General features: G+C 36.6%; 1 protein-coding gene across 3 annotated transcripts in view; it reads left to right on the top strand.

The window, feature by feature from the left end:
* NCOA3 (nuclear receptor coactivator 3) overlaps positions 1-26,410 on the top strand; it is a 55,648-nt gene that overhangs the window by 15,057 nt on the left and 14,181 nt on the right. For all 3 annotated transcript variants that reach the window (XM_033074901.2, XM_033074899.2, XM_033074900.2), the window contains exons 3-13: positions 10,121-10,192; positions 15,587-15,694; positions 17,443-17,615; positions 19,096-19,196; positions 20,153-20,327; positions 20,883-21,071; positions 21,282-21,383; positions 22,152-22,292; positions 23,443-23,590; positions 24,462-24,844; positions 25,099-25,979. In XM_033074901.2, coding sequence (XP_032930792.1) covers positions 15,597-15,694; positions 17,443-17,615; positions 19,096-19,196; positions 20,153-20,327; positions 20,883-21,071; positions 21,282-21,383; positions 22,152-22,292; positions 23,443-23,590; positions 24,462-24,844; positions 25,099-25,979 — 2,391 coding nt within the window. In that variant the 5' untranslated portion in view covers positions 10,121-10,192; positions 15,587-15,596. The remainder of the gene's footprint in view (positions 1-10,120; positions 10,193-15,586; positions 15,695-17,442; positions 17,616-19,095; positions 19,197-20,152; positions 20,328-20,882; positions 21,072-21,281; positions 21,384-22,151; positions 22,293-23,442; positions 23,591-24,461; positions 24,845-25,098; positions 25,980-26,410) is intronic.

The following is a 26,410-nucleotide window of genomic DNA, read 5'->3' on the forward strand; positions in this document are numbered from 1 at the left end:
GAAACTGCATGTTGATGGAAAATTAGTAATAGCTGCCAACTGACTAATGTTTTTTTTCCCCTTAGGTTGTCATGTGCGTTATCTTGAACAATCTATCTTGTCTTCGGGGTTTGGAAAACTGAGTTGTATTTTCACTGACATCCTTACTGTGTACCTTTTCTGTGTGTCATTGGCATATTTACTCATTTTACCTCTTTGCAGTGTATTCAGATCCTTGTCATCCTTTCTGAACTGTGTTGGAGATCAGACTATGCCAACATACATGCCTCCAAATGTTTCCCGATTTATCTCCTGCTTTGAAATGGTTAGTTCCATGTATTTTACTCTGTAAATATATACAATGACTTGCCATTCTACTTGGTATCAAATCAGAGCTGCTAAAATCTCTAAGTAAGGCTACCCCTTTCTGCTGTGTTGAATCGTACTCTTAGGTTGCGAAGCTGAAGAGTTTGCCTGAGCTATGCGCTTCACATACTTCCCTTCATGCTGTCCGGTATTACAGTGTTCGTTGCTGAACTGAGAACTCTATCCACATCTTCACAAGAGCTTTAGTCCTCTTTCCTTTCAAGACCAATAAAAGGGTGATAAATCTGTTGCTCTCTTTGCTTAAGTGTAGTTGGACATTGACTTTTTTCAAGTTCAAATGCCAAAACACAGTTATTGATGGTGTGATTCCCATTTGCTGTCATCAACATTTTCTCCAATCTCTCAGTGAAAATCTGCTGTGTGGCAGCACAGATTTTGGTGTGCCCCACCATGGACTAATTCATCTGGGTCTGTACTTCCTGAGGTGAAAACTGCATTGTTAGCAATGATACAGTGGAACAAGGAGTCTGTTCTATGTTTGTGCTCTAGTTCTGTAAATAAAGATGCATTCTGAAGATGCATCTTTTTTTTTTTTTTTTCAGTGCTAAACCAAGACAATCTGCTGCAAATCTCGTGTCCAGAGCATTTTTTACTTTTTTTTGTAAAGTTTTTTTTTGTTTTCCTTTGCTTTTGCTTGTTTTCCTTTGCAAGACTCTAAAGATCTGAGGATTTTTGTGGCCAAGAGCCGTGAATACAGTGTCCATCCTTCATGGAGTAGATGCTGTCCTCTTTTGTAGTCGACATCTAGAAGCAGGCTGTTATTGCTGGTACTGTGAGGACTGGACAGCAGTACTCCTTGGGCTGCCCAGCCTTATGCCACAGCACTGTGGATTCCATGTTTGACATGAAGCAAAGCAAATTACTGCTGCTCTGGACTGCGCATTCCGAATCTTTTCTGACAGTTCTGTGTTGGTGCGGTCCTTCCCCTTTCTCAAGGTCGTTTCTGTTTGCCAGCACGAACAGGCAGCTCGTAGCTGTAGCACCTCCGGAGTGAAGTGATGCTTTGATAATGCCTCGTATCAGTTCTAGCTGTATTTTTTAGCTAAAGCGGGGGAAAGGGGCCCTACTTTTGCAAGTCTCAATTTCTGACACGCTGCCATACTGTTTCCGACGACTCCGCTTTCCTTTTATTTCCATGCTGAAAGCAATGCTCAGTCCGGAGGAAGCTGCTGGGCGTTCTGGTGCTCGGCGTTCAGCTGCTGATTCCGAGGGAGGGGAAAGGGAGGAGAGGCCCTTTTCCCTTACTGTCCGCTCCCCGACGGGGGCGGGCGGGCCGGGCTGCAAGGAGTTAAGGACCGCTGCTGCCCGCGGTTCTGTCTGCAGCCGCCGCACGCTCGCACGCTCATTGGTTGCGAAAAGGTGAAATTGAAACCACGGTAAACTTTTGACCCTGTGGCAGTTCTTGTGGAACGCCTTCCCCTTGCCAAGAGCAGAGGGCTTCTTTTCCAGCCCCTCCTCCCCTTTTCCTGTATTTTTTCTCTGTGGTCGTGCTGTGCTGCGTGCAGCCTCCCCGAGCGAGGAGGAGGACGAGAACAAGCGAGTAGTTTGCTTGTGTGCCGCTAACGGCAAAGCTGGAATTTGCTTTAACGAGCGGCTAGTACCAGCTATCTTCTAAGAGTCCCATCGCTGAGGTAGTAGGAGTCCATTTTTTCGGTTTCCAACATGTTTCTGTATGGCTGAAGGGAAAAACAACCCAACTAAATCACAGTGTTAATATAGTAGGACGGAATTGTGGCGATTTGGTGTGGGCTGTTCTTGTCATGCTGCTGTTCTTGAGGCAGCTTTTTCTGGGAATTGAGGGAGTCTCCAGAAGCATTACCAAGCAACATCGAAGGAACAGTGAATATTAAATGATTTATAATAGATCCTCTGGACCCTCACACGTGCAATTCTCCTTGCAGAAGAAACTTGCACTTAAAGTGATCATTTGTGGCCTCCCTGTTTATTCCAGCAAGTGTTCCTAAGCAGCAGCTATTATATAGTTTATTTTCCCCTGCTCTCTGTGATTCTTTGTTCTGTCCTCCCTGTACCTGTGTACATCCTGTCTGCTGCTCATTGTCCTCGTGGCAGTTCACCTGCCTTCACAGTGGAGCTGCAGTGAAGCTGCACATCATGTTGCCTATCACAGTAAAATGGAATAAACACACTTCTAAAGGAGAGTCAGTAACAACTGTCAGAAATTAGGAATCGCTTCTGAACTCTATTTCTGAAGCGTAGTTTAATGTGTCTTAGACTTGTCCTGAACAGTTGCATGATTACATTGTGATAACATTGTGTGTACATGCCTTTTAAAGGCAAAAATCCATGAACTCTAAAAATTTTTGCTGCCCACGGCAGCAGTAGGGTGGGAAACGGGCAAAAAAAGGTGGCACTGATACTGGAGTTACAGAAGCACAAATCCTGTTAGTCTTGAAAATCCTTTAACTTTAAAGGACCCCACTGGAAGGAGTGTTTTTGAAGACCAGTATTGAGAGCTAACTGCTGATAATGAAAAATCACTAGTGTAACCATTTCATGTAATGAATATGGCTGAAAAGAAGGGTATCAGAGATACTGTGAAGACATTTTGTGACTCACAAACTGCAAAGGTGTATTGGCATTCTATACCGCTTTATTCTGCATGTTTATTCAGAGTAGATCTTGATGTTGGTTTCATCTCTCCATATTCCACAATGGGATCTTGCCAGCTGCCTTAGAGCTGCCCTATTAGAATTTTCTTGCCTGCCAAGGCTTCTACACGGTGAATGGGAAATTTACAGAGAAGTTCATGCCATGGTGTTTTCATCTATTTTTCTTTATCTAGAGTAAGCAATTTTCTAGCTAGAAAGCAGTTTTATCTCTCCTTTCTTCTAAGCAAAAGGATGGAAAGGTGATTTAGAGGAAATTCTAGAGCACAACCTCTCAATTTGGAAAACTATTATATGTTCCAAAGCTCATCAGGACTATTATTGCACGCTTCAAATGTCTGCTGGTTTATTAAGGCTTGGCAGTTCCCCCCAGATCAGCTCCTCACTGTCATGCTGGCATAAATGATGAGGAATAGACATGTAGTAGTTGGATGTCAGATTTTTCTTTGGTTTTGAAACATTACCGTTGCATCTGTCTTTTCTACTTTTATATCCGTTTCAGCTGGTAGTGAAACTTACTACCTGGTTTCATCACGGGGTGCAGTAAGTGGCTTTTTCTTGGCTTCTTCCTCAATAGATTTGTCTCAAAACTGTCCCATCCACATCCTTGTTGCAACTTTTCAGTGATAAGTGAACTCTTGGTCTTCTGCAGCAGTAATGGCTTGTGTTTCTGGATTTAAAATGCTATTTTGAAGAGCATGTTTATAGCAACAGCTTATTGAAAGACATTTTAAAAAAATTGATCTATTCATATCTGTACCTCTTCTGCTGGATAATAATTTTTGTAAGTTCTCTTGTGATACTGTCGGGATGCAACATGAATAGACACAGAAAGTTTTAATCTGTAGACATGTGAATACTTTTGAGGACACATGTACATACACACAGCCTTCATTTTTCAGGAAGCAGTATCTGTGATTTTTTTTTTCTCTTTTAATGTACAAACCGGTATGTAGTAAGAAAAGTGTTCTGATAGAAAAGTGGTTCTGTAAACTGCTTCCCTGTTTGGCATGGTAACAGGAGCGTAGTAATAATTTTTCACTCACATAGCTGTAAATTGTGTGGTATCAAATGGGAGAGCTGGGGAATGAATGGTTCAGAAGTGGGCTCTGCTGTAGATAGAGTTGATTGTTGTATTTATATCATGTTATTAAAAAATAAGGTTTCTTAATCGAAAGGTCTGCCATTTTGATCCTACCCTGCTGTCATATAGTACATCTAGTGTTCCAAGACTTTGCTTGGTTTCGTGGTCTAATTCTGCGAGATACAATTAGAATTTTCTGAGTGATTACTACAGCAGAAAATGTTCAAGTAACGTTGGACTGGAAAAATACAGAATTGAAAGTGGATATATGAACATTATGTTTTTCTTCCAGGTTACATTTGATGTGGTTTGAAGTTGACTGTGTCCATTCCGGTAGAAAGTATATATTAGAGGAGAGATTTTTTAAAAATACTTCCATTCATTTCAGCGTCATGGTGTTTGTATAACAATGTCCTGCTTTGGATGCTAAGATTGGAAAACTGTAAGCTTTTGACCGTGGGTAGATGTTGCCTTGTTTAATGCATTATATTCACCTGGTAAAGTAAAAATTGCATTTTACTGGGCTTTAGTTTGTAGAAAACATAGTGTGTATTGGTTGGCAGTGCCTGACAGCTGATATTTATCAAGGCTAACCTGAACTTTGCTCATTCTTGCATTTTTAAGCAGCTTTCAAAGCTCTGCATGTGTACAAATGTTCACATGAACTTTACCCAATCTTGCATTTTTCAGCAGCTTTCAGAGCTTAACATGTGTACACACGTTCAGCATGTCTCGTATCTTTGAACATTTTGTTCTAGAGATATTAACTCTTACTAAGATGAGAGTATACCCATAATGATTTTAATTTATCAAATTTAGTCACAATATAAATATTTTATAAACTGGCACTATAATGTAAAAAAGTAAGAGTAATGTTTAAAGATTAAAAATACTTTTTAACTATTAAATGTTTTAGTGGACTTCAGACCAACCTTTTAGTGCATGTGATTAGGCTGAATGTATGATGTAGTCTCGGAAGCATACGTTTTCTAGAAATCGTAAAATATCGTAAAAATGCAGTTCCTTAGTAGAATAAGTGCTAAAGCTTTTCTTTAGGTAAATGGAAACACATGTAAGAGAGATGATATGTTTTCTTTCCAGGGATCACCAATTTTTCTAGGAGCCATTTTGTCATCATGGTTGAACAGTTTATGTTCATTGACCAAATAATAAAATTTGTCCTCCTTGCTTTAGAGGTCATAAAGAATTACACAACTGTTTTGGAATGTTAAAAATTCAGCATGTAACTATTCTTGTCCAATAATCCTCTTGAAGAGAAAAAAGTCTGGAAGAAATTACAATTTTTGTGTTTTTCAGGTTTTCTGTCAGTCTACATAGCTTGAAGGTCTATTTTTAGACTCACATACGTTTCCTGTTACTTCAGTAACTTGGTGTTGAGCTGAACAGATCACAAATGTTGGCTGCCAAGTAACTCAAAACTGAAGGTGACTTAAAACTGGAATGGATGAATATGATTGTGGTCATCATAGTTTTAATTGCTGATCAATGGGGAAAGATACATTTTTTTCTCCTTACTAATATTCTTAATAAAAACATCATAGTAACATATACTGACAGTCATACTAAACCTTTCACCACAGAAGACACTTCAGGTGAGATAAGAAATAATTTTCTTTTTTATTTATATTAGGAAATAATTTTCTTTCTTTTTTAACTCATATCCAAATTGCCAAAGAAGAAAGAGATATTAGGGTCTGAAGCCAGCCTGGAATGCAGAGTTTGCTGGACCAGTTTGTTAAAAATTCAAGGTTCAAGAATTCAGGGATTCCTTTGCTCCTCTTAGGAACCAGCAGGGTTTTAAACCTTAGTTAATCTCAAGCATTCCTAAGAGGCAGAATTGATTCAGTGCATTTCCTGTGTTATTTTGGATTGACAAAGGCGAAGACCAACATGAAGAAATTTTTAGAGCTATGGCTTTATTCCCTCTAAGTGCCCAGTTTGTGCCTTTGTCCACTGTCTTCCTAGCTGGCTTCCTGCTTCTGATGTGCTGGTTAAATGTCTTTTTATAATCAGCTGCAGTTCAGTGCAAGGTGCAGTCTTTTCTTTGTTTTAGTCCTGTACTTGTTTCAATTAATGTTCAGTTCTTCCCATGTAAACAAACTTTCCACTTTTTAAATGCTAACCTTTTCCCTGTGGCATCCCCTTTAAATTTCTTATAGAGCCATGTAGGTGGTTTTTTTGATTTTGTTCTCTGCTCCAAAAGCTATGTGCAGAATTCACTTGAGAGGCAGCATCACTTCTCCCTCTCTCTCTTTCTCTCTCTGTTGTTATTACGATACTGTCATAAGAGAGCTGCTGTAATCACTTTTCTGTCTTTAGGACTGGGGATGTGAGATGATGTCCTCACGTATGTCTAGAAATCTCTAGATTAATATTCCACACTGCTTTTAAGCTGCATGTAGTTTTGTTAAACACAACTAACTGCATAGGACAATCATACCATCTTTCATAATTTCTTTGATTTGTGTGCACAAGCAGTAGCTGATTAATTTGCTGACTTCTTTTTCCTTCTTTCTCAATTAAAACTGTTTCATGAGATACCTGGTTTTAGTAGTTTAAACTGGAGCTACAAATGATGTGATGTAATGAAGAAATAGATACAGCGTTGTAATGTGATAGAAACCTCAGAATAAATGTCTCATGCAGTGTATATGTCTATTTAATGAGGGACGGTCTACTTAATGTTTTCTTTTCCTGTTTCTGTGTTTGTTTCATGAGTGCTGCCTGATTCATATAAAAATTGAATTCAGGAGAGAGATCCAGCAAGAAACAGACTAATTTAGTTATGCTACACGAGACTTCCTAACTTCATTTTGCAAAATTATTCACATCTTCACGTTACAAACAAAAAAGGCTTGCAAGTCTTCCTCCCCCACACCCTCCAGTATAGCTGTATAAGGCTCCTATTGTCTCTGTTCATATTGAGATGTCACAGATGTGTACACTCTTCTGGGTTCTTTTCTCACACGGAACTCTAATGACCATTCCTCCTTTGATTTCTTTCTCAGGCAAATTGGCATAGGCTGTACAAAATGAAATTTAGGTCACAAATAATTTTTAAATTATTCTACTTGAGTGACTGAAAGATTTAGCTGCCAGTATTTGTATATACTCAAAATCTATGGTGAAATATGGCAGAAGATGGTCAACTTAAAAATATCACCAAAGGAGTGTGCATTTTAGTGTGAAATGTAAGTGTGCAGTTAAATTTTAAAGCAATATTTCTGCTATCCTGAAGATTAAAGGCAGGTGTGTTCACCTGGGCTGTTAAAACAACTAGGAGTATTAGGAATGACTAATTTATTTTAAAATAAATACTTTTAATTTTATGTATTTTAATTTCAATATAAAGATAGATGTTTTTGCTATGATTGCTATGATTTGAGATTAGCAACCCTCAATACCGTGTTTTCTGTGTGTCAGAAGAGTGAATTTAGATTTTAGATCTTATCATAGATGTAGATTTCCTTGAAGTACAGGGAGCACCCCATGTGTTTCATCTCTTGATTCTGTCTATTGAGGTGTCATGGTAGACAATTTATATTTGCTCGGGGACCGTATTATTTGCACTGATTTGCAAATGGTTTAGTTGTGCAAGCGGTAGCAGTGGTCTTCCATTCATTAAAAACGATTTTACTATGAGCAAACATTTATTTTTTTCATGGTCTCAAGATAGGTTATTTATGTATAGAAAATGCAAGTGTTTACAGAAACAGGAAACTCTTCTTTATTTCGCTCTACATGTCTTGTACCAACACCTTTTTATGTTTGCTTTATTTCCCAGCACTCAAAAGGTGAAAAACTGTTGATGTGGCATAATTTCTAGTTGTTTTATAGGATTCTGAGATGAAATTAAATATTTAGCTGAATTATTTAGGGTACTTCTCATTACTGTTTGTTGTATTGAGTTCTGTTCCTTCAAATACAAGTGCCCTTCATAGTATTGTGTATTTCAGCTGGCCTCAAATTCATGACTGCATGCCTCCCAGTTTCTGGCACTTTTTTTTTTTTTTCAGAAGATGATCAGTGCTTCTGTTCAGCACTAGAGGTTTGGTTGTGTGAAATGCTATGTTTTTTTGGAACTGCCTTTCAGTATTTAGGAAGAGTGTCTGCAATTATTGTGAGCGTGTTGTTACAGAATATTATAGTGGTGTTGTGTTGTTGCCTACTAGTTATGTAGTTGGAAGTCCCACTGTGGTAACCCAGACATCACCTCCTGTTTCTTGCTTTCTGGTGTTTGAGCTAGAGATTTTTCTGTTTCCATATACGTATATATTTAGTAAATATCAAGTTGTTTTTTAAAAAATAACTGTTTTACCACCTCTTTTTGGATACCAGTCTTTTAGGACTTACTTACATTAAAAACATTCTAAAATATATTCTACAAACTCAACTGAAACCATCAGCTACAATGAAAGCCCAAATTACCTCTTCCAGCAGAGTGTCTTGGAAATTAGTCAAGATTGAACACCTCCCTTCAATATTTTCTTGGCCGGCTGTGTTTGAGCATACCAACTCTCACTGCCAGAGTCATGCAAGTAAGTGGCATGACTGCATCATGCCCAGTTGCCTTTTCCTTACAAAAGCTATATCCTGAACAAACTCATCTAGCCAGATAAGCTACTACCTGTTTACAGCTGGATTCTGAGGACAGTGGTTGTTCTCGGGCTAATAATGCAGCTCATGTATCTTTGGAGCTGTTACGAGATCCAGTGACTACCTCACCACAGTGTTTTGTTTGGAAGCTGACGAGTGACAAATTCTTGCAAGTGTTGGACAGTGTGTGGTGAAGGCATAAGGATAAAAAATAGTGCTTTTTATAACTCTGTGTTCACCAGGGCCCCACTTTTCTCTGTCATACATCTTCTTTGCTGTTGGCATGGTCCTTTATCTCTTGCTCTGACTGGCAAACCAGGATGCCTAGGAAACAAATTAACAAGTAATGACATTCCAAAAATAGATCACACATTATTTATCAGAGGAACAGGAGACAAACTCCAAGCATCTTCCACCTCTGACGACCTCTTAACAAAAAGTGTTTGTTACATTGAACTTTCAGATTCACAAAACTGTATTAAAGGTTCAGTGGCATTTTTTATCTGCTGCATTTGCCCTTCCCTTAGAGGTTTAGAAATATGTGGGTCTTATGGACTGTAATTTAAAGTGTATTGTATTTGGGTTCATTTTTAAAAAGGCACATTAATTATCTCTGAAACGTTTAAAGAAGATTGTAAATGCTACCGTTCTTACAACTTCTTTTAAAAAGTGACCATTGTGTTTACCATATCTGGCACATTATATGTAGGTATATTTGTAACCTGAACACAGTATAGTATGTTCCATCTTTAGGTGTCTATCATATTGTGGTCTGTAGCACAGGTGACAATATGACTTGTCACTTAGCCATCTCATTCAGACTGTAATGTAATGATCTTTCTTTATGTGTTTTGTAAATTTGATAAAAAAACCTACCATATGTAAACTTAGATTTGGCAGCCAAGGCTGTGTTGGATGCTAAGTTTCTACATGGTGTGAATTGATTATCTTTGTAGCTCATCCTGAGAGTGGGTAAATCAGTCAAAGGTCAGTATATTGAGCTCATTGAGATCAAAACATGCTGAATGATGTTTTTGTTTGAGCACTCTTGGGTTTTGGTTGAGCAGGCTTTAGACAGGAAATTGTATGCCCATGTGTTGAAAGTTGTACTGATGCGGTGAGATCTGATGGAGAAGCTGACTGCACAACCCCAAATGCCAAGCACTTAGTGCATGGCTGTACTTTGCTATAAGCACCCTAATAACACAAACTAATTCATATGAGGCAGAACAGACCACAGTGTAAAAATTTTTTTTTTTTTTTTTTTAATTTAAGATGTTAAGCAGTTGGCTAATACCTTTGTATTTAGAAGAGGAGCATGTGACTTTAGAGTAGGGACAACAGAGTTGAATGGTCAACTATTCAAGATACAGCAGAGAAGACAGTTACTTGCAGTTACGTATTATATATTATTTTTGTTTTCCAGGATGTGACTTAAAGTGACTTCTGATTCTGAAGGTCTTCTGAAAAATATGCAGTGAATGTTTGCTAAGGAGTAGTAAGTGACTGATCTCATATTTGGACTATATATACCTGAACATTTTTAAAGCTACACTTTAGTATATGAGAAGCATATACTTAAAAAAAAGGAAAAGGATGGGAGGGAAGAAAGAAGAAAAAAATCCAACTCAAACCAAAAACCTTACTACACCACTGCCAGAAAGTGAAATTACTGCTTATATTCTTATGGATTCCTGTCTGTGTAAGTGGAAACATGAGTTGTTTCTGTGGTCAGGCTTACAGCAAAAGAATCTTTGCATAATATCAAGAATATTTTGAATCAGAAGCTTCATGGGAAACCTTTTATACTTTTTTATGTGTGTTTGAGGGAGATACAAGGTTGAAATAACGAATTTCCACTAAGTATACCGAGTTGCAGAATGGAATATGCTCTAATTTTATTTATTATCAAAATTTAAATGTTGCAGTGTGCATCTTGCAAAAATATGTGATTTATATCTTGGCTTTTAGGAAGGGGGTTTATATTTAATATTTTAACATTATATACAATTTTAAAAATTCCAGGGCATCCTCATGATTCACTGTAATGAACGTGTTTCATTTAATTCTTTGTAACTGGCTTATTCTGAGTAACGCTAAGTTCTGCTTAGTCAATTTCTCAAACAAGAAAGCAGCTCAGACAGAAGAGCTTCCAAGGATGCAAGATGCCACAAGTACACATACTTAATATAGGAAATACTTGGTGGTTGCATGGGACCAGCAAAATATTAAAAATGTTTTCATGCAAAAAACATGATTTAAGAAAATATTTTGGATTTGTTTTGTATTTTATAGTTGTGCGTTTTGGATGGTAGTCAACAGTTTCAGAGAAACAGATATAAAAACTAAATCTGAAGCATGTAATTGTTTATATTTTTGGGCTTCTGCTAGGACAAAACTTTCTTACTTGCCACGTCCTTTATGGTCTTTCATCTACCAGCTACTGAGAACAGAGGCACAAGGGAATCATGCTTGAGCTGGGCAAGGAAACAAATGCATGGAAAGTCAAGCTAGCAGAAAGCAATCTAAGGGATATTAAGTTAGTGGCTTTTCAAATTCTGTGGGGGTGAATTGAGGAAGACCAGGGAAGAAATAGTTGAATCAAACTGAAACCTTCTGCTTAGTGCTGTACTTAGTAATTTCAATGTGATTTTGGCTTGAATGCTCTGTAGGAAATGGCCTAAGGAACTTTCCCCATTGCAAATATACTGTATTGTTGGCATGTGCATCATTTTCTTGTTACTCCAGGGTGGAATTTTAGAAAACAATGGATTTCACCCTGTCAGAATATTGAAACCCTGGCAGGTTGGATGCTGCTGCTCATAAACACTCATGATTTCTTTAGATTCAATGTTTTTGTTTGTAAGGCTGTACATATTGTTGTTGCAGTCGATAGATTACTAATTACTGGAACGTATTTTTTCTGCCATGTGCAAACCCCAGTACCTTTTTAGCAACTCATTCATGCTTTTCGCTGAGAAGTGAATAGACTTGACATACGAAAAGTGTATGGTACATTGCAAAGGGTATAGGCATGAGCACCTTAATAATGACTGATGTTTTTTCAGGAGCAGGAAGGTTTTTGTTATATTTTGTTTTCTTGAATTGAGAAGAATGTTGGAAAATTTAAGATTATACCTGAAAAGATGTTGCAAATAATCATGAAAGTTTGGAACTTTTGCTCCAAATATTGCTGCCTTCGATTCCGCTCCACTGGTAGGGTTAGGCGCATCACGATATAGTGGTCAATTATTGCTGCAATCAATGGCGTTAAACAGTGCCTTGCTTTGGAGACTTTGTAAAGACTGATGTAAAATACAACAGAATTTCCTGCATTTGTCCAGTTTTATGTAGTAACTGAGCTATTCAGTCAAATTAAACTAGCTTTTAGATTTATTTTAATCATGCAAATAACAGAAAGAGTTTCCCTCTAATTCTTTTCTTTTAAAAATGCTTAATTTAGGTAGGTAATATTGTGTGGTGTAACTAGCAGAGAAGCCTTTCTAGCCACCATTAGTGGCTCATAATTCAGAAATAACGTTGTTGCCTCTTAGCTCAGAAAGTAAGTTTACAAAGCTACCTGTGTTAATTTGTTTTACTTTTAGTAGTAAAAATGCATAAAAGTTTCAACTTTTGAAACCTGTGTTTCAGAACTCTCCTTTGAAATAATTAACTCCAGGAACACTCCCCAAAACCCCCAAAATAGCCTTCCTTTTGGAAAAGCTTCTTAGCCCATTAGACATTACTGGTTCATCTTCAATGAACAAATGTAACACCTGGAACTTTTAAACCTGTTGATTTCTTTCATTATTAACTCACTGAGTAGTACCTTCTTTTGCAAATGCTATACCTGGGAAATTAGTTTCACCATTAACAATTTGTAGTGTAAATCCATCTGTATTAGGAAGCAACTTCTGTTATTTCCTTAGCTGAACAGTTACAGAGTTGTTCTAGGCATGATCTTAGCAATAGCTCTGCAGCTTCAGCCTGAATAAACTACCACCAGCTACTTGGGTGTAAGAGTAGGGAAACAGCCTATGCAAATTACTGATTTTTCCTTCTTATCCAAGCCTCTATATTTATCACGTTTCTGAGACAAAATGTAGTAATTTTTCATTTTCTACTGAATTACATTGTGAGTTATAAGTAGATGTTAAATCAAAAATGGCATTTCTAAATAATTTAATGCAACCATGTAACTTTCAAAATTATGTTATAGTGAAATGTCTGTCTTAGCTCAAATTTTCAACTGTTTAATGTGTTTCAAATGCTTCCTTCTCTTAAACAGAATTTACTCTTGGCTTCAGACATACTTGCTTTGTCCACACCCTTCCTGACCTAGCCTTAAGACTTACATTTTAAGCTCTTCCTTTCTTTTTCCACATTAGCTCTTAAACCTTCAGGTCTGTCTCTACTCAGCCTGTAAAAGTAGTTACAGGGAGTGAAGCAGCCCATCCTGAAAGTGTGTGCAGGTGTCACCTTCAGCATGACTGATGATGCAGCCGCATCTGTGAGGTGTGTAGACATAAGACCTTGAGTCGTATGTAGTGAATGCTGAATGTCAGCTTCAGATAATCAACTGCTTCTTGCATGATCATAAGCTGTTTTGATAATGTCTTTTTTCCAACTTAGTTGTTCAAATGAGTGAAGCTAATTGAAGGAAATACGATCCCTGCGGTTGTCCAGTTCTGTACTGTCATCTAGTGGCCAAACAGTGAACTTTACGTGAAGTAAGCCATTATGTATGTATTTGGGAGTTTTTTCCCCTGGAAGAATACATGAATGGATAAAGGTCTTCAGACTTGCTCTTCCATCTCTCAGTTGGGTTTTTTTAATTTATCCTGATTCTTTATCAAATATTTATATGTAAGACCAAGTTCTTATCTGTTCAGTTCATGCCCATAATACAGAGTTAGTAATCTTTTGTAATTGTTTATTTCAAATGGGAGATTATGTTTGATTGTTGGGTTTAATTCTGTTGTCATTTCAAAAACATGTTATCCTTCCTTTTTTTATGTGTATAGATTGGCATGAGGACTAGTTATGATAGGATTTTATGTTAAGCATTGTAACATTTTCTTAACTGCAAAGAGAATTTGTACTTTAAAAATATACCATTTTATTTCTGGGCTTTTTACACATACTAGAGTAGTCCAGTCCTCTGTCCTGTCTAGCTTTCAAAATTTTGCACTGCTGTAAGAAGAATGTTCTTTTAAGTTCTCCACACGTAGAATCAAAAATCTCCACGCTGCTTTGTGCAAATCTGTTCTTGTGTGCCTCTGTCCTTTGTGTGTAGACTTTTGAAAAAACTAAAGCAAATTTTCTTCCCCCCCTGCCCAAGAAACCAATAAGCAAAAATTCAGTCAGTCAAGGTTAGTAACCTCAAAAGTAATATGTACACTTCCTTTTTTTCCCCTTAGATATCTTGTCCTGGAATTGGTTAGTTAATTGGGTGCCCTTTTTGAGAGGCTGGTTGTCTTTGCTGCAAGAATACACTGCTGACTTGTGTTTAACTTCTTGTTCGACAGGGTGCTCATATTCTGTTCTGCAGAGCTGCTTGAGTCAGTTGGCCACTAGCCTCTGATACCTTAACATAAACTTCATTTAGTTCTATCAGGTCCTTGTCCTTGTGATGTGTGATCACTGTCTCCTAGGAATTTGGTCATCCCAGGCCAGTTTCTTTTAACAAGTGTCATAATGGTAGTTTTTGACTGTAGAGACAAAGAACATTTTCTGTAAAAGATTTCTTAGTGCCTGGGTTACGTTATGCAAAAAGTTCTCTCTGACAGGTCTAGCTCTATTAACTAAATATTTAGCACCATTTATTGTCACTGCTGTTTGGGGTAAAGAACTGCAGTCTGAACTAGAATGCAGTAAATTAAATTTACACTTAATTTGAAAATTTCTGTAAAAAGGATTAAATGATACTAAATTTCTAACTGCCCAGATTTGTTTAGTCTCAGTGTAGTACAAAAGAACAGAAATAATTTTTTAGATTGTTTTATGGTTCTAGTTATGTTCTAAAATACTCCAACTAGATGCATAGCATGGATCCATTAAATTTTTCTCTCCCTTAGCATGTTGTTGATCCTAGCCTAGCAGGACCTGACACTGCCTTCTTCTCTCATCTGTGTCTGTGCTCCTTTTTCTCTTGGGAGTGAGGGGAGATGAGTGTCACATAGATCTAATCTGCCAGGTTTGTTTAACATAACTAGACTTCAGCAAAATCACCTGATATTTTATTGGGTTATGGCCCAGTCTTTGCTGCGTAAACAATAGAAATGAAAGTTGAAGTCTTTGCTTACCTTGGCCTTAAAGTTTTGGAAAATGGTATTGATTTTAGAAGGTTTAGCAAGAGATATGAAAACTACAGAAACCTGTAAAGATGGTAATAGTAATCTGTTGGCTTTATGCAGAGATGGGTATGAAACTCCTGTAAACTCCCTGATATACTCCTAAGGGAGAAAATTATTTGCTTTTGCAACTGCGTTTTGGTGTAACATTAATTTATTGCTTTCTTTTCGGATTATCAAAATATATGTTTAAATATTGAGTTGTTTTTTTTGTTTTTTAGACTAATTGGAGCTATACAGCGGTCCCAGCTCAATGGTGCAAATCTTAAATATCTCTGAAAAAAATTAAATGCATTTTTAACCTTTACATTTGCTTACAGTGATAGATAGCTTTAATAACCTGGGTTTTGACTAAATATAGGGTAGATTTTAAAGGAAAGCAAACATTATTTTTCAGTAGGTGGAAAGTTTATGGATTTCTGTTAAGAAAATTCACTGGTAAATCTGATCAAAAAAAATTACTTCTCTGGATAAGTTCTCTGTGGTTTGAATTAGTATTTTGAACATTATATTCACAATTATTATTTAATTGCTTTTAGTTGCTGATGCATGGTGAAGATGAGTGGATTAGGAGAAAACTCCTTAGATAATTTGACTAATGAGTCAAGGAAGCGCAAACCATTGCCCTGTGATATACCAGGTGCAAGGTAGGTTTATATAGAACTTTCCTGATTTTTAAAGAGTTTTTAAAAATACTTTTCAAATTTGCATTGTAATTTAGAGTAAGTTCTAACTAAGGAATTTGTTTAGTTGAGAAACTCTCTAGGCCAGCTTGTGTTGTAAAGATCAGTACCTTTACTATTAGGTGTAGATATGTCAAAGTTGATGAACTGTGCTTTGTACTTAGACTCCTGTGGAAGTTTTAATACGGTGGACATATCATAGAATGGATTGAGTTGGAATGGACCTTAAAGATCATCTAGTTCCAGTTCCCCTGTCAAGGCAGGGTTACCTTCCATTAGATAAGGAATCCCTTTCAAAGTTGTGATTGCAAGGCAAAGGAAGAAAAACCTCTTGCTTCGGAGGAATTTTAAAGACATCATCTCGTATCTGGGAATTGATTTGACAGACCTCATTTGAGGCGGTTACATTTAGCAAAGAATACTGCAAGAGATTGAGCTTTTTGCTGGTTTGGTTGTACTTCCGTTTCTTTCAAGTTCATCTTAAATTTTTGCAATGTGTGCTATCTTCCTGCCCCTCAACCAGCTCTGTCAGATACTGTTTTCTGAGGGAGCTGGTTTTCTGTTCCCTGCAAACTCCATTGCTCTCCACCGCGTGCAGTCTCTTTTATCCTTTCATGTTCTTCTTCCCGTAGAGTATTAAGATTTACTAAATTTGTCATCAGGCATTGTGTCATTGTGTGCACCAATATTTGTCCCTTTTGTATGTACATCCCCAGTGCCCTATGCCAATTGCCTTCATCATTCAACAGTCTGTGTATGAGACCCTTAAATGCTTCCACTGTATCCCACTGTTTTTTTTATGAGTGTCCTCCATTCCACTTTCTCTTTCCCTTTCTACAGTGTCTCTCTGTCCATTCAGGAGTCTTTTTCAGATTGTCATCCTTCATTAACTTTCTTTATCTTTCAAGCTCCTGCTTTGTCATGTATTTGTTTCCTCCAGTGTTGGTCCATGCATACTTTCCTAACTCCTTCTCTTGGTTTCTTCTCAGAGAATGATTATTCTCTTTTCTCTTTTGATGTGTCCATTCTTGCCCCTGCCCTGAGTCCTTCTTTCTCTGTTCTTGCCATACCTGACATTTCTGCCTGTTGATTTAGGCTGTAGACAGTCACTTTACTCAGCACATTAACCTGGGTAGGAAAAGAAATTTCAAATATCCGGCAACATTAGGTTGTCTGTGATTCTACTTTTCTTGCATGTTGAGATGGCATTTAGGTCCTGATGCCTAGAAATTTATTAGGTATATACACCTTCAATCAAAGTGAAGGGAGTTAATAGAATGGTAAAATTCAGTTGCATTTGTCTAGTAAATTTTAAGCAACTGTAAACAATTCCTAAGATTAAAATATACTTTCTGTATGAGTGCTACAATTTTATAACAAAAGCAACTGCTCTTTTCATTAAATTTGACAGTAGAGTAATAGAGTGAACACAGGATGATTGTTTTTTAATTAATAGCTTTCTTCTATTCTCTTGATAGAAATTTGTACTTAAAATTCTTAAATAAATATGCAAACCAAACACAAACCCCAAATCAAACGCAGTGTAACAAAACACACGCATTTATCCTTCAGATACATGTTTGCTGGAAGAATAACTATTGCCTAGGTTAGTGGCTGGATGTTAAGTGAAGTACATTATCATTCACGTAGTGAGCACGGGTTTTGTATAGGATGGTATATAAAGTATACAAAACAATGTTTTTGATTCCTAGTCTGGTCTGCAGTGGTGAGAAGCGTCGACGTGAGCAGGAAAGCAAGTACATTGAAGAACTGGCTGAGCTGATATCTGCTAATCTGAGTGACATTGACAATTTCAATGTCAAACCAGACAAATGTGCTATTTTGAAAGAAACCGTGAGACAGATTCGACAAATAAAAGAGCAAGGTACAGTGCCCTGCTAAGACAAATTTAATAGTTTTATTTCATTGTGATTATTTTTTTGAAGCAACAATTATTTGCAAAATTGAGCAGTGGTTTTCATGATAGCATGTAACTGAGCAGGTCTTTGGACTTTGACTTGATTCAAACCATAAATGCACATTAAGTAATTTTCTGTTTAAAAGTAAAGAAGTATGTATCATCACTTTTCTTGGGAATCAGGATTTTAAAACTTTGTATGACCTTTCTTACCAGTTTTGTACCGCAGACACGGTTAAAAAAAGGAGATGGTACTCTACCATCTGCTTATACACTATACCAAATACTCACCGGTATGAAGAAAACATACTGTTGCCTTTCACTTCAAGGAAACATATCCTTTTCTTATGGGCAAGCCTCCAATCAGAAATAGTGATATTTTATGGGTGTCTAAAAATTGATTTTTTAGTGTGATTGAATGTAGTCAGCCGGCTCAACAAAAGGGAAAGAAGCAATTCATCTTATCTTGGTATTTTCTGTCAGGTTGGGTAAACCTAAGTGATATAATACTTTTTTTTTAACCGACAGGTATATGCAAAACCCATGTTTTGAGTTGTAGAGTGAGTGATGTATATATCCACCCCCATCTCCACTTCCTAATGACTAGCCTCCCAAAGCGTAGGTGTGTCATTTGGGCAGTAAAGTGTTAGAAAAATGGAATATGCTGTGGTGTGTATCTTACCTGTTGTTGTAAATTGCCACATCTTTTGAGGACATGCTACAATGATTTTTAAAAATCATCTTCTGTTTTTACAGTTTTTGTAGTGTCATCTAGTGTATTCTAATGTTTCATTATAGAGTTGAGATGATGTGCTTCTCTTCCGGTCTGCCTAATCTGCCAGCAAGTACCACAAAATAAAGTTCACAGTGTTTTCTGTGTAATTCTGCTGCATGGCATGAATTTGCATTCCACCTTCCCCTGCAATCAATTAACTTAGGATATTTTGATTTTTAAAATATGGTTTTATTATTTGCATGCGCACACATACACATATCTATACAAACAGATGCACAACTGTTAACGTGAATCGAAACCTTTTTATAGAACACTGGTGATAGCATCTGAAGACTGTGAGCAATGATAATGAGATGATCAAAATAAAAACACAAGAAAGAGATGTATATAATGAGTGTGTTTAATAGCTATTCAAGGACTCGACAGGTATGCATCAGAAAATGTCTGAGAAACCACAAGAAATGTTCACAAAGCAAGTTCATCATGTCAGCTTCAATTGCCCAAGTCAATTTATGTGAGCAAAGAGTTTGGAATTATGCGACTGTGACATTTTTTTCTAGTCTCAATGACCAACAGTTTGTAAGCCCTCCTCTCTCATTTGTGCTTCTTTTTGCCTTTATTTCACACAATTCCTAGAATCTGGTTTGTAACATTAAAATGTGGCCTTCACGTGAAAAGTTGCTTCACAGAAATGTATCTTTTGACTTTCAGGAAAAGCAGTTTCTAATGATGATGATGTTCAGAAAGCTGATGTATCATCCACGGGTCAAGGAGTTATTGACAAGGATTCATTGGGACCTCTTTTATTACAGGCAAGTACAGATTAGGCCCTAGTAAACCCCTGTGGAACCAAATATGTAAACCTGGTGAAAATGTTACAATTATGTATGCAATCCTGTAGTAATAAAACAGTGTGCAAGCACCATGCAGAAGTATGTTTGAATGGGTCAGGAATAAAATCTATAATGTTTTCTTAATTTTTGCTGAAATTCTCTGTAGAAGGAAATAGAATAACCTTTGATTTTTGTCTAATATCCCTGTGCTTTATTTACTCCAGTCATTAGCAAATTACTGCTGAAACAGTGCTTATTTGTGCAAGGAATATTTTATTTCTTGTAGGGGATAGACCTTACATGGAGGAGTTTTTGCAAGGAGAGGTTTGTTATGTGTATTTGCATTTGTGCTACAAAATTATGAAGCGTCTTAAATGAATGTTGCCGTCAAGTGCAATAACTCGAGAATAATAGTAAACAAAGTTACACAGCAGATAGCCCTTCTTTATGCCTGGAAAACAAATCTGATATTTACAAGTTCATAAAAGCATTTTTGAAGCTTAATTTTTTAACATAGATATTTCATTTCTCTTTCAATTGAGAACATACAGTATTTTGTTAGATCCTCCTATCTCTTCACTTGGTAGTGGAAGTGTTACTACTTGTTTCTGCTGAACTTCTTGTTTCAGTTTGCTAGCTATTGAATTAATGTTACAAATTCATGATCTAGTGTTCATAAGAAACAAGAATGAAACAAGGCTTGTTAACCATGTGAAAGTTGAATGGAATATCACGTGGACATACTGATTATTATTATTATTTAAATAATTCCCTACCAGAGACACTTTTCCTCAAAGAAGTGTTTAAAACTTCATCTCTGTCCTGAGAAGAAGTGAATATATTGTAAATTGACGTTTATCACCCACATAGTTTTTAAACTAAAATATATTCAGAATTAGTCGGTATGTCTTATATGTTGTCACATTAATATTTAGGCATTGGACGGCTTCCTCTTTGTTGTAAATCGAGACGGAAACATAGTATTTGTATCAGAAAATGTCACACAGTATCTGCAGTATAAACAAGAAGATTTGGTTAATACAAGTGTCTATGGTATCTTGCATGAAGATGACCGGAAGGACTTTCTTAAAAACTTACCGAAATCTTCAGGTAGTAAAAGTTGATTTATTACACTTACTAAATTATTTGAAAGCAATCAGAGAAGAAAAAAAAAAAACCTTGTAAAGGATAACCTTTCAAAACAGATTACTAATATAAAGAATATTTTACTACAAAAATATTTTCATCTTGATAAATAGTATTGTATTTTTACAATAGCATGCCATCCGAAATAAATGTGCTGGAAATTTACACTTTAGCTTTTACAATTTGTTTACCTATAACTTTAACATAGTGACACTGAAGGAACAACTTCCCTAATACCACAAGGCTAGCTGAAGGAACTGCTTGTTTTTAAAATATGTGAATGATTTCTCAGTACTCTTTCAAGTGACTGGAAGTGTCATGCAAAAAAGAAAGAGGTTTTTTTTCCTTGGTCTCAATACTCCTGTTTTATACCGAGCTATATTGATGGTATGTTGAAAGGCTTCTTAAAATAGTCTTTAAAATCTGCAATCTAGGAACAGAGTATCTAAATTAAGAAGAATCAGTTATGAGTTGATTGTATCTGAAAATCTATATGAATTCTTACTGTGTTCTTTAAAGTTAATGGAGTTGCTTGGACTAATGAAACACCTAGACAGAGGAGCCATACATTCAATTGCCGGATGATGGTGAAAAGCTCTCATGATCCCTTTGAAGATGTAGGTGGCTACCAGGATATACGTCAAAGATATGAAACTATGCAGTGCTTTGCTTTATCACAACCAAGAGCTATGATGGAAGAGGGGGAAGGTAGGAATTTTTGTGGAATTGTCATGCGTAGAAATCTCTATGAAAAGCTCTTTGATGGTTTTCAAACCATTTTCAAGAATGGAGCAACTTTAATCCTTACTGTCTGTACTTCCATTGTAACAACCCACGACGCTTCAGCTATTTTATTAGATTATTCAATACACTAAAATGGGAGACGATGAAAGAAGAAACATTCTTTTTTAAATACAGATTTGCAGTCCTGCATGATCTGTGTGGCACGTCGTATCACAAGTGCAGAAAGGGTATTTCCAGCAAATCCAGAGAGCTTTATTACAAGACATGATCTTTCAGGTAGGAAGTATACCCAGGAGGAAGGTATGAAGGAGTCTTCTTTGTCCATGTGCTCTTGTTTTAAATAAATGTAGTATGTGTTGTGTATCTGTAGTTACTAACAGAATTCACACTAAGGATTCCCAACTGCTTTTTTACCACTGATGGTAGTGAGGTATAATAAAACCTGTGGCAGGTTTTATTTTCTTCTGTGTGTTACTGTTTGGCAAGTTGGTAAAAAGCATTACTTTGTGTTTTAACTAGCATTTCAAATGGTTGTCATTCTGCTTTCCTTTATGCAGAAGAAATATTTTAGATCATAACTGATGTGAATGGAAGTCCTTTAGAATGTTTGTATTTTTATATAATACATGAACTAATGTCTGAAGTGGTTTACGCTGTTTAAATCAAAAGAGTTGTATAATCTAAATGGGATTTTTTCAGATCCCAATTTGTGTTTGCGATGTTAATTCAGTGTAGTTGGTCAGTATTTTTAAAAATTTTACTCTGTGTGCACCCCTTAGATGCCTGTAACTACAGACTAAAGTTACTGTTTTCTAAAGCTCTGACATTGACCTGCAGGTGATTAACTTCCTCTTACTCAGTTACATAAATCCCTTTAAATAGTGATGCTTTAACAGGCAACATCATATTCTCATATGGCAGATAATTCATAAATGTAACTGCAGCATGCTCAGAATTTGGTGGTTAAAGGTTATATTGGAGCCTTATTTATACAAAAAAATTGTCATAGTCATAAAGAGTTTAACTTTTTTCTTTCCTGTTAAGGCAAACTTATCAACATCGATACAAACTCATTACGATCTTCCATGAGACCTGGCTTTGAAGATACAATTCGTCGGTGTATTCAGAGATTCTTATGCCACAATGATGGGCAGTCATGGTCAAATAAACACCACTATCATGAAGGTAAAAATCGGTTTACAATGTTTGGATCATATTGCTTCTCCTAGGAGCTGCATTTTTTTCTGAAAAACAAAAATGCTAAATTCTGCCTGTGTTTCTTTTTTTCATGGTTTTTGTTAATTACTGTGATTCATTTACCAGCTGAAGGAGGATGACCTCTTGAGAGCGAGAAATTCTTCTGGAAGTTGTTTTGTTTTTTTTCAATGTGTTTGTTTTGGAAATTGTCACCTGGAAATATCAAATACCAGGAAAATACCAGATTACATGATCTGGGGTATCCATTTCCACAGATGTACATGGCAATGACAGAGACAGTTATATTTCTGTGATGATATGTCATCCTTAATTATCATTAGCTTGTTACTTTTGGTTAGTTTAATGTTATTTTAATTCACCCTTTCCTTCGTTAAAGAACATCCCTCTGAAAGTGATAACAGCTGTGTTGGTGCCTTTTTCTTATTCTCAAGACAGAGAGCTCAAAATATTTTCAGCTTTCCAGTGCCACAGATTTTTTAATGCTAGTTTGATAACCTTGCTAAATAAGTGAAGTACAGCCACAGTCTGTAGTAAGAAGGATGATGTTTTCTAATTATTCCAAATGCTAGTCTTTTTGAAGGATTGACAAAGTAATTAGAGCACAGGGGATATTAAATAATCTATTTAAATACTTTATTTATGTCTTTATTTCTGACTCATACTGTCAGAAAATGGATTTTCTGGAATTTCTTCAACATAACTGATCAAATGAATTCTAAATTAACAAGATGCAAAGCTCGAATTAAAACCAATAGTTACCACAATTTTTTGATTGAAGCAAACTTAGACATGCTTCCCCAAGCAGGAGCCATGGAATCTATAATCTAGTCTTGGAAGTCTTTCAACAAATGCAGAAGTTGTGTCTGGTGACCACAAAATATTGCAGCATCAAAATGATCTCATTTGCTTTTATTGTCCCTCTGTTGATAGAGGAGAAATTGTGCAATGCTTCCTTTTTCCTCTCTATCTGTCTCGGGTATGTATTTTTTTAAAATTAATTAATACATATTTTTAAATCCTCGTTAATGAAGGGTATTGTTTCAAAAATATCTTACAATTCATATTAATAATTTTTGGGATTTAAAATATTAACTATATTTGTGTATTCCCTTTACAGCTTATACGCAAGGTCATGCTGAAACTCCATTTTACCGGTTTTCTTTAGCGGATGGTACAATAGTGACAGCTCAAACGAAGAGTAAACTGTTTCGAAATCCTGTAACTAATGACCGCCATGGATTTGTCTCTACCCACTTCCTTCAAAGGTGAAACTAGTAGTATCTGCTTATAATTTAAGTGTCATGGTTTTAAAAAAAAAATCTGACCTTGCAGATAACCTGAGAAAAATACTAAATATTTTGCCTGATATTAAAATATTTTACCTGATTGAAAATCAGTTGGGAAGTAGTTTGGAAGACAGAGCTGCATAGCATAGAAATAAATGTTTAAACCTAACAGAGTCCCATTTCAACTATCTGGCAGAAAGAAAGTCCCAGTCAAAAGAGAATTTTTTTCTCAATACCTGTACAAAGCCCGTGCCATGTTTTTATTAGTCTTTTGTGGTAGCATTGATGAAACACTGAAAATATCAATGCTCAGTCATGTGCTTTTGCAGACCAATTAAAAAGACAAGAGAATCCTCTCAGATGCATAATCCATAACTAAGTAGTATGAAGTAGTATTTCTTATGACCTCTTCTTGTTCTTTGCAAGACTAATTGAAATGTCGCTTTGGAGGGAATCTGTCTCCTGGCACTAGAGTGCCTCCAGATGCTGAAAAATTATTAGCTGAGCTTGTTCAGGGTCACACATTGTTAATGTGCACAGTAGAATGGTGTCAGGCATTGATGCAGGAAGGGGGTGAAAAAATAAGGATCTTTGAATTGATAAATCTGATTCATAATCTGACCATTGATTAGAGCTTTTTGAGGCAGTGATACTCTATGTGCTTATAACTCGAAACCCCCAAAGGATCAAGCATTTCTGTAGTGACTAAATGTGGAAACTTGAATTCTCACTGCTCTTTTTTGGAAAAAAATATTTGGGCAATTATTTAATAATGTATTTGTAGACATTATTCCAAATGAGGTTTTAATTTGTTTTCTTTGGGTTTCTGGGGACAATGTTGAATTTACAGAGAACAAAATGGATATCGACCAAATCCTAATTCTGTTGGGCAAAACATCAGAACACCTGCGACTGGAAACACAAATTCTGTTAATGGTCTCATGAACATGTCACCTGGTCAAGCCATGCCAATGCAGAACAGGAACTATGGTCTGGGAGATCCCAATGCAGTGGGTCAGCTCACCAGCACGCGATATGGAGGCCCTGGGAATATGGGGTCAGTGAATTCTGGACCCGGAATGCAGTCCTCTGCTTATCAGAGTAACAGTTTTGGGTTAAATATAAGTAGCCCACCACATGGTAGTCCTGGCTTAACTTCCAATCAACAGAATCTAATGGTATCTCCTAGGAATCGAGGGAGTCCAAAAATGAGTTCACACCAGTATTCTCCAGGTATTTTATTTTTGCTATATGCTCTCTTTTCTTTTCAAGCTATCTTTTCTCACTTCTATCTGAATTCCATCTTTCATCCATTTTAACTGCTCTATATGATACTATATGTGTTACTTGAATGTAGTATACCTGACTTCATGGGAAAAATGTATTTTAGAATTATTAACTCAATGTAGCAGTCATGCATAATCCAAAGGAAGAGTAGATACAGGCAGTACTGTAATCTAATAAGTTTGATCTCTGTCACATGATAGGTATGCACTCGCCAATGGGATCTGCCAGCAACACTAGCAACAGCACTTTCTCTAGCAGTTCTCTTAGTGCTCTGCAAGCCATTAGTGAGGGTGTTGGAAATTCCCTTTTATCAACGCTTTCTTCACCGGGTCCAAAATTGGATAATTCCCCAAACATTAGCATAAATCAGCAAAGTAAAACAAGTACTCAGGACTCCAATAGCCCTTCTGGTTTGTATTGTGAACAAAACCAAGTGGAAAGTTCCATCTGCCAGTCAAACAGCAGAGATCTCCTTAGTGAAAAAGATAGTAAAGAGGGAAATCTGGAGGCATCTGAAAGTCAGAGAGGACCATCTGAGAGCAAGGGGCATAAAAAACTGCTTCAGCTACTCACATGCTCCTCAGATGAAAGAGGACATTCTACAGCATCAAACTCGCCTTTAGACTCAAATTGTAAAGAAGCTTCTACCAGCGTTACCAGCCCTTCAGGAGTTTCCTCATCAACATCTGGAGGGGTATCTTCCTCCTCGAACATGCATGGGTCGCTCCTGCAAGAGAAGCACAGGATTTTACATAAATTGTTGCAGAATGGTAATTCTCCAGCAGAGGTGGCCAAGATCACAGCCGAAGCTACTGGTAAAGACACTTATCAGGATGCTTGTAACACAGCCGCCTGTGGAGAAGGCACTGTCAAACAGGAGCAACTGAGCCCAAAGAAGAAAGAAAACAATGCATTACTAAGATATCTACTAGATAAAGATGATATTAAGGACCCACTTTCCAAAGAGTTGAGGCCTAAAGTAGAAGGTTTGGATAATAAGATGGGACAGCGCACAAGTTCTACAATTCCTACTTCAAGTCAAGAAAAAGAAATTAAAATAAAAATGGAGCCAGCAGAGGAGGTACAGTATAATGTAAAATTATGGCAGCAAGCTAACTAATATTTTATTATTACAGTGAATGACTAAATATAGAATGCTCTACAGTATGCATGTGTAAACATCTCTAAGAAAGTTCTGTGCAAATGATGTGGAACAATAAGCTCAGGTTTAATTGTGAACTAAAAAGCACAAACAAAAAGAACTGCAGGATCTGATGTCCTGAAGTTCTGGACTAATGTTTTTAAGATACGGTACAATTAAGGTAATATTTACAATTATTCCTTAAATTAGATCTTAGCACATGTTTGGTTTTATGGCTTAGGAGGAAATGGGGCCGTAACTGCCTCTGTACTTAGTTGGCAATACAAGAGCAACAGGTAAAACATGATTTTGTTTTGAAAATATAAACAATACACAAAAATGAGTAATACTTGAAATAGCCACAATTTTGT

The sequence above is a fragment of the Catharus ustulatus genome, chromosome 17, assembly GCF_009819885.2.
Source record: "Catharus ustulatus isolate bCatUst1 chromosome 17, bCatUst1.pri.v2, whole genome shotgun sequence".
NCBI lineage: Eukaryota > Metazoa > Chordata > Aves > Passeriformes > Turdidae > Catharus > Catharus ustulatus.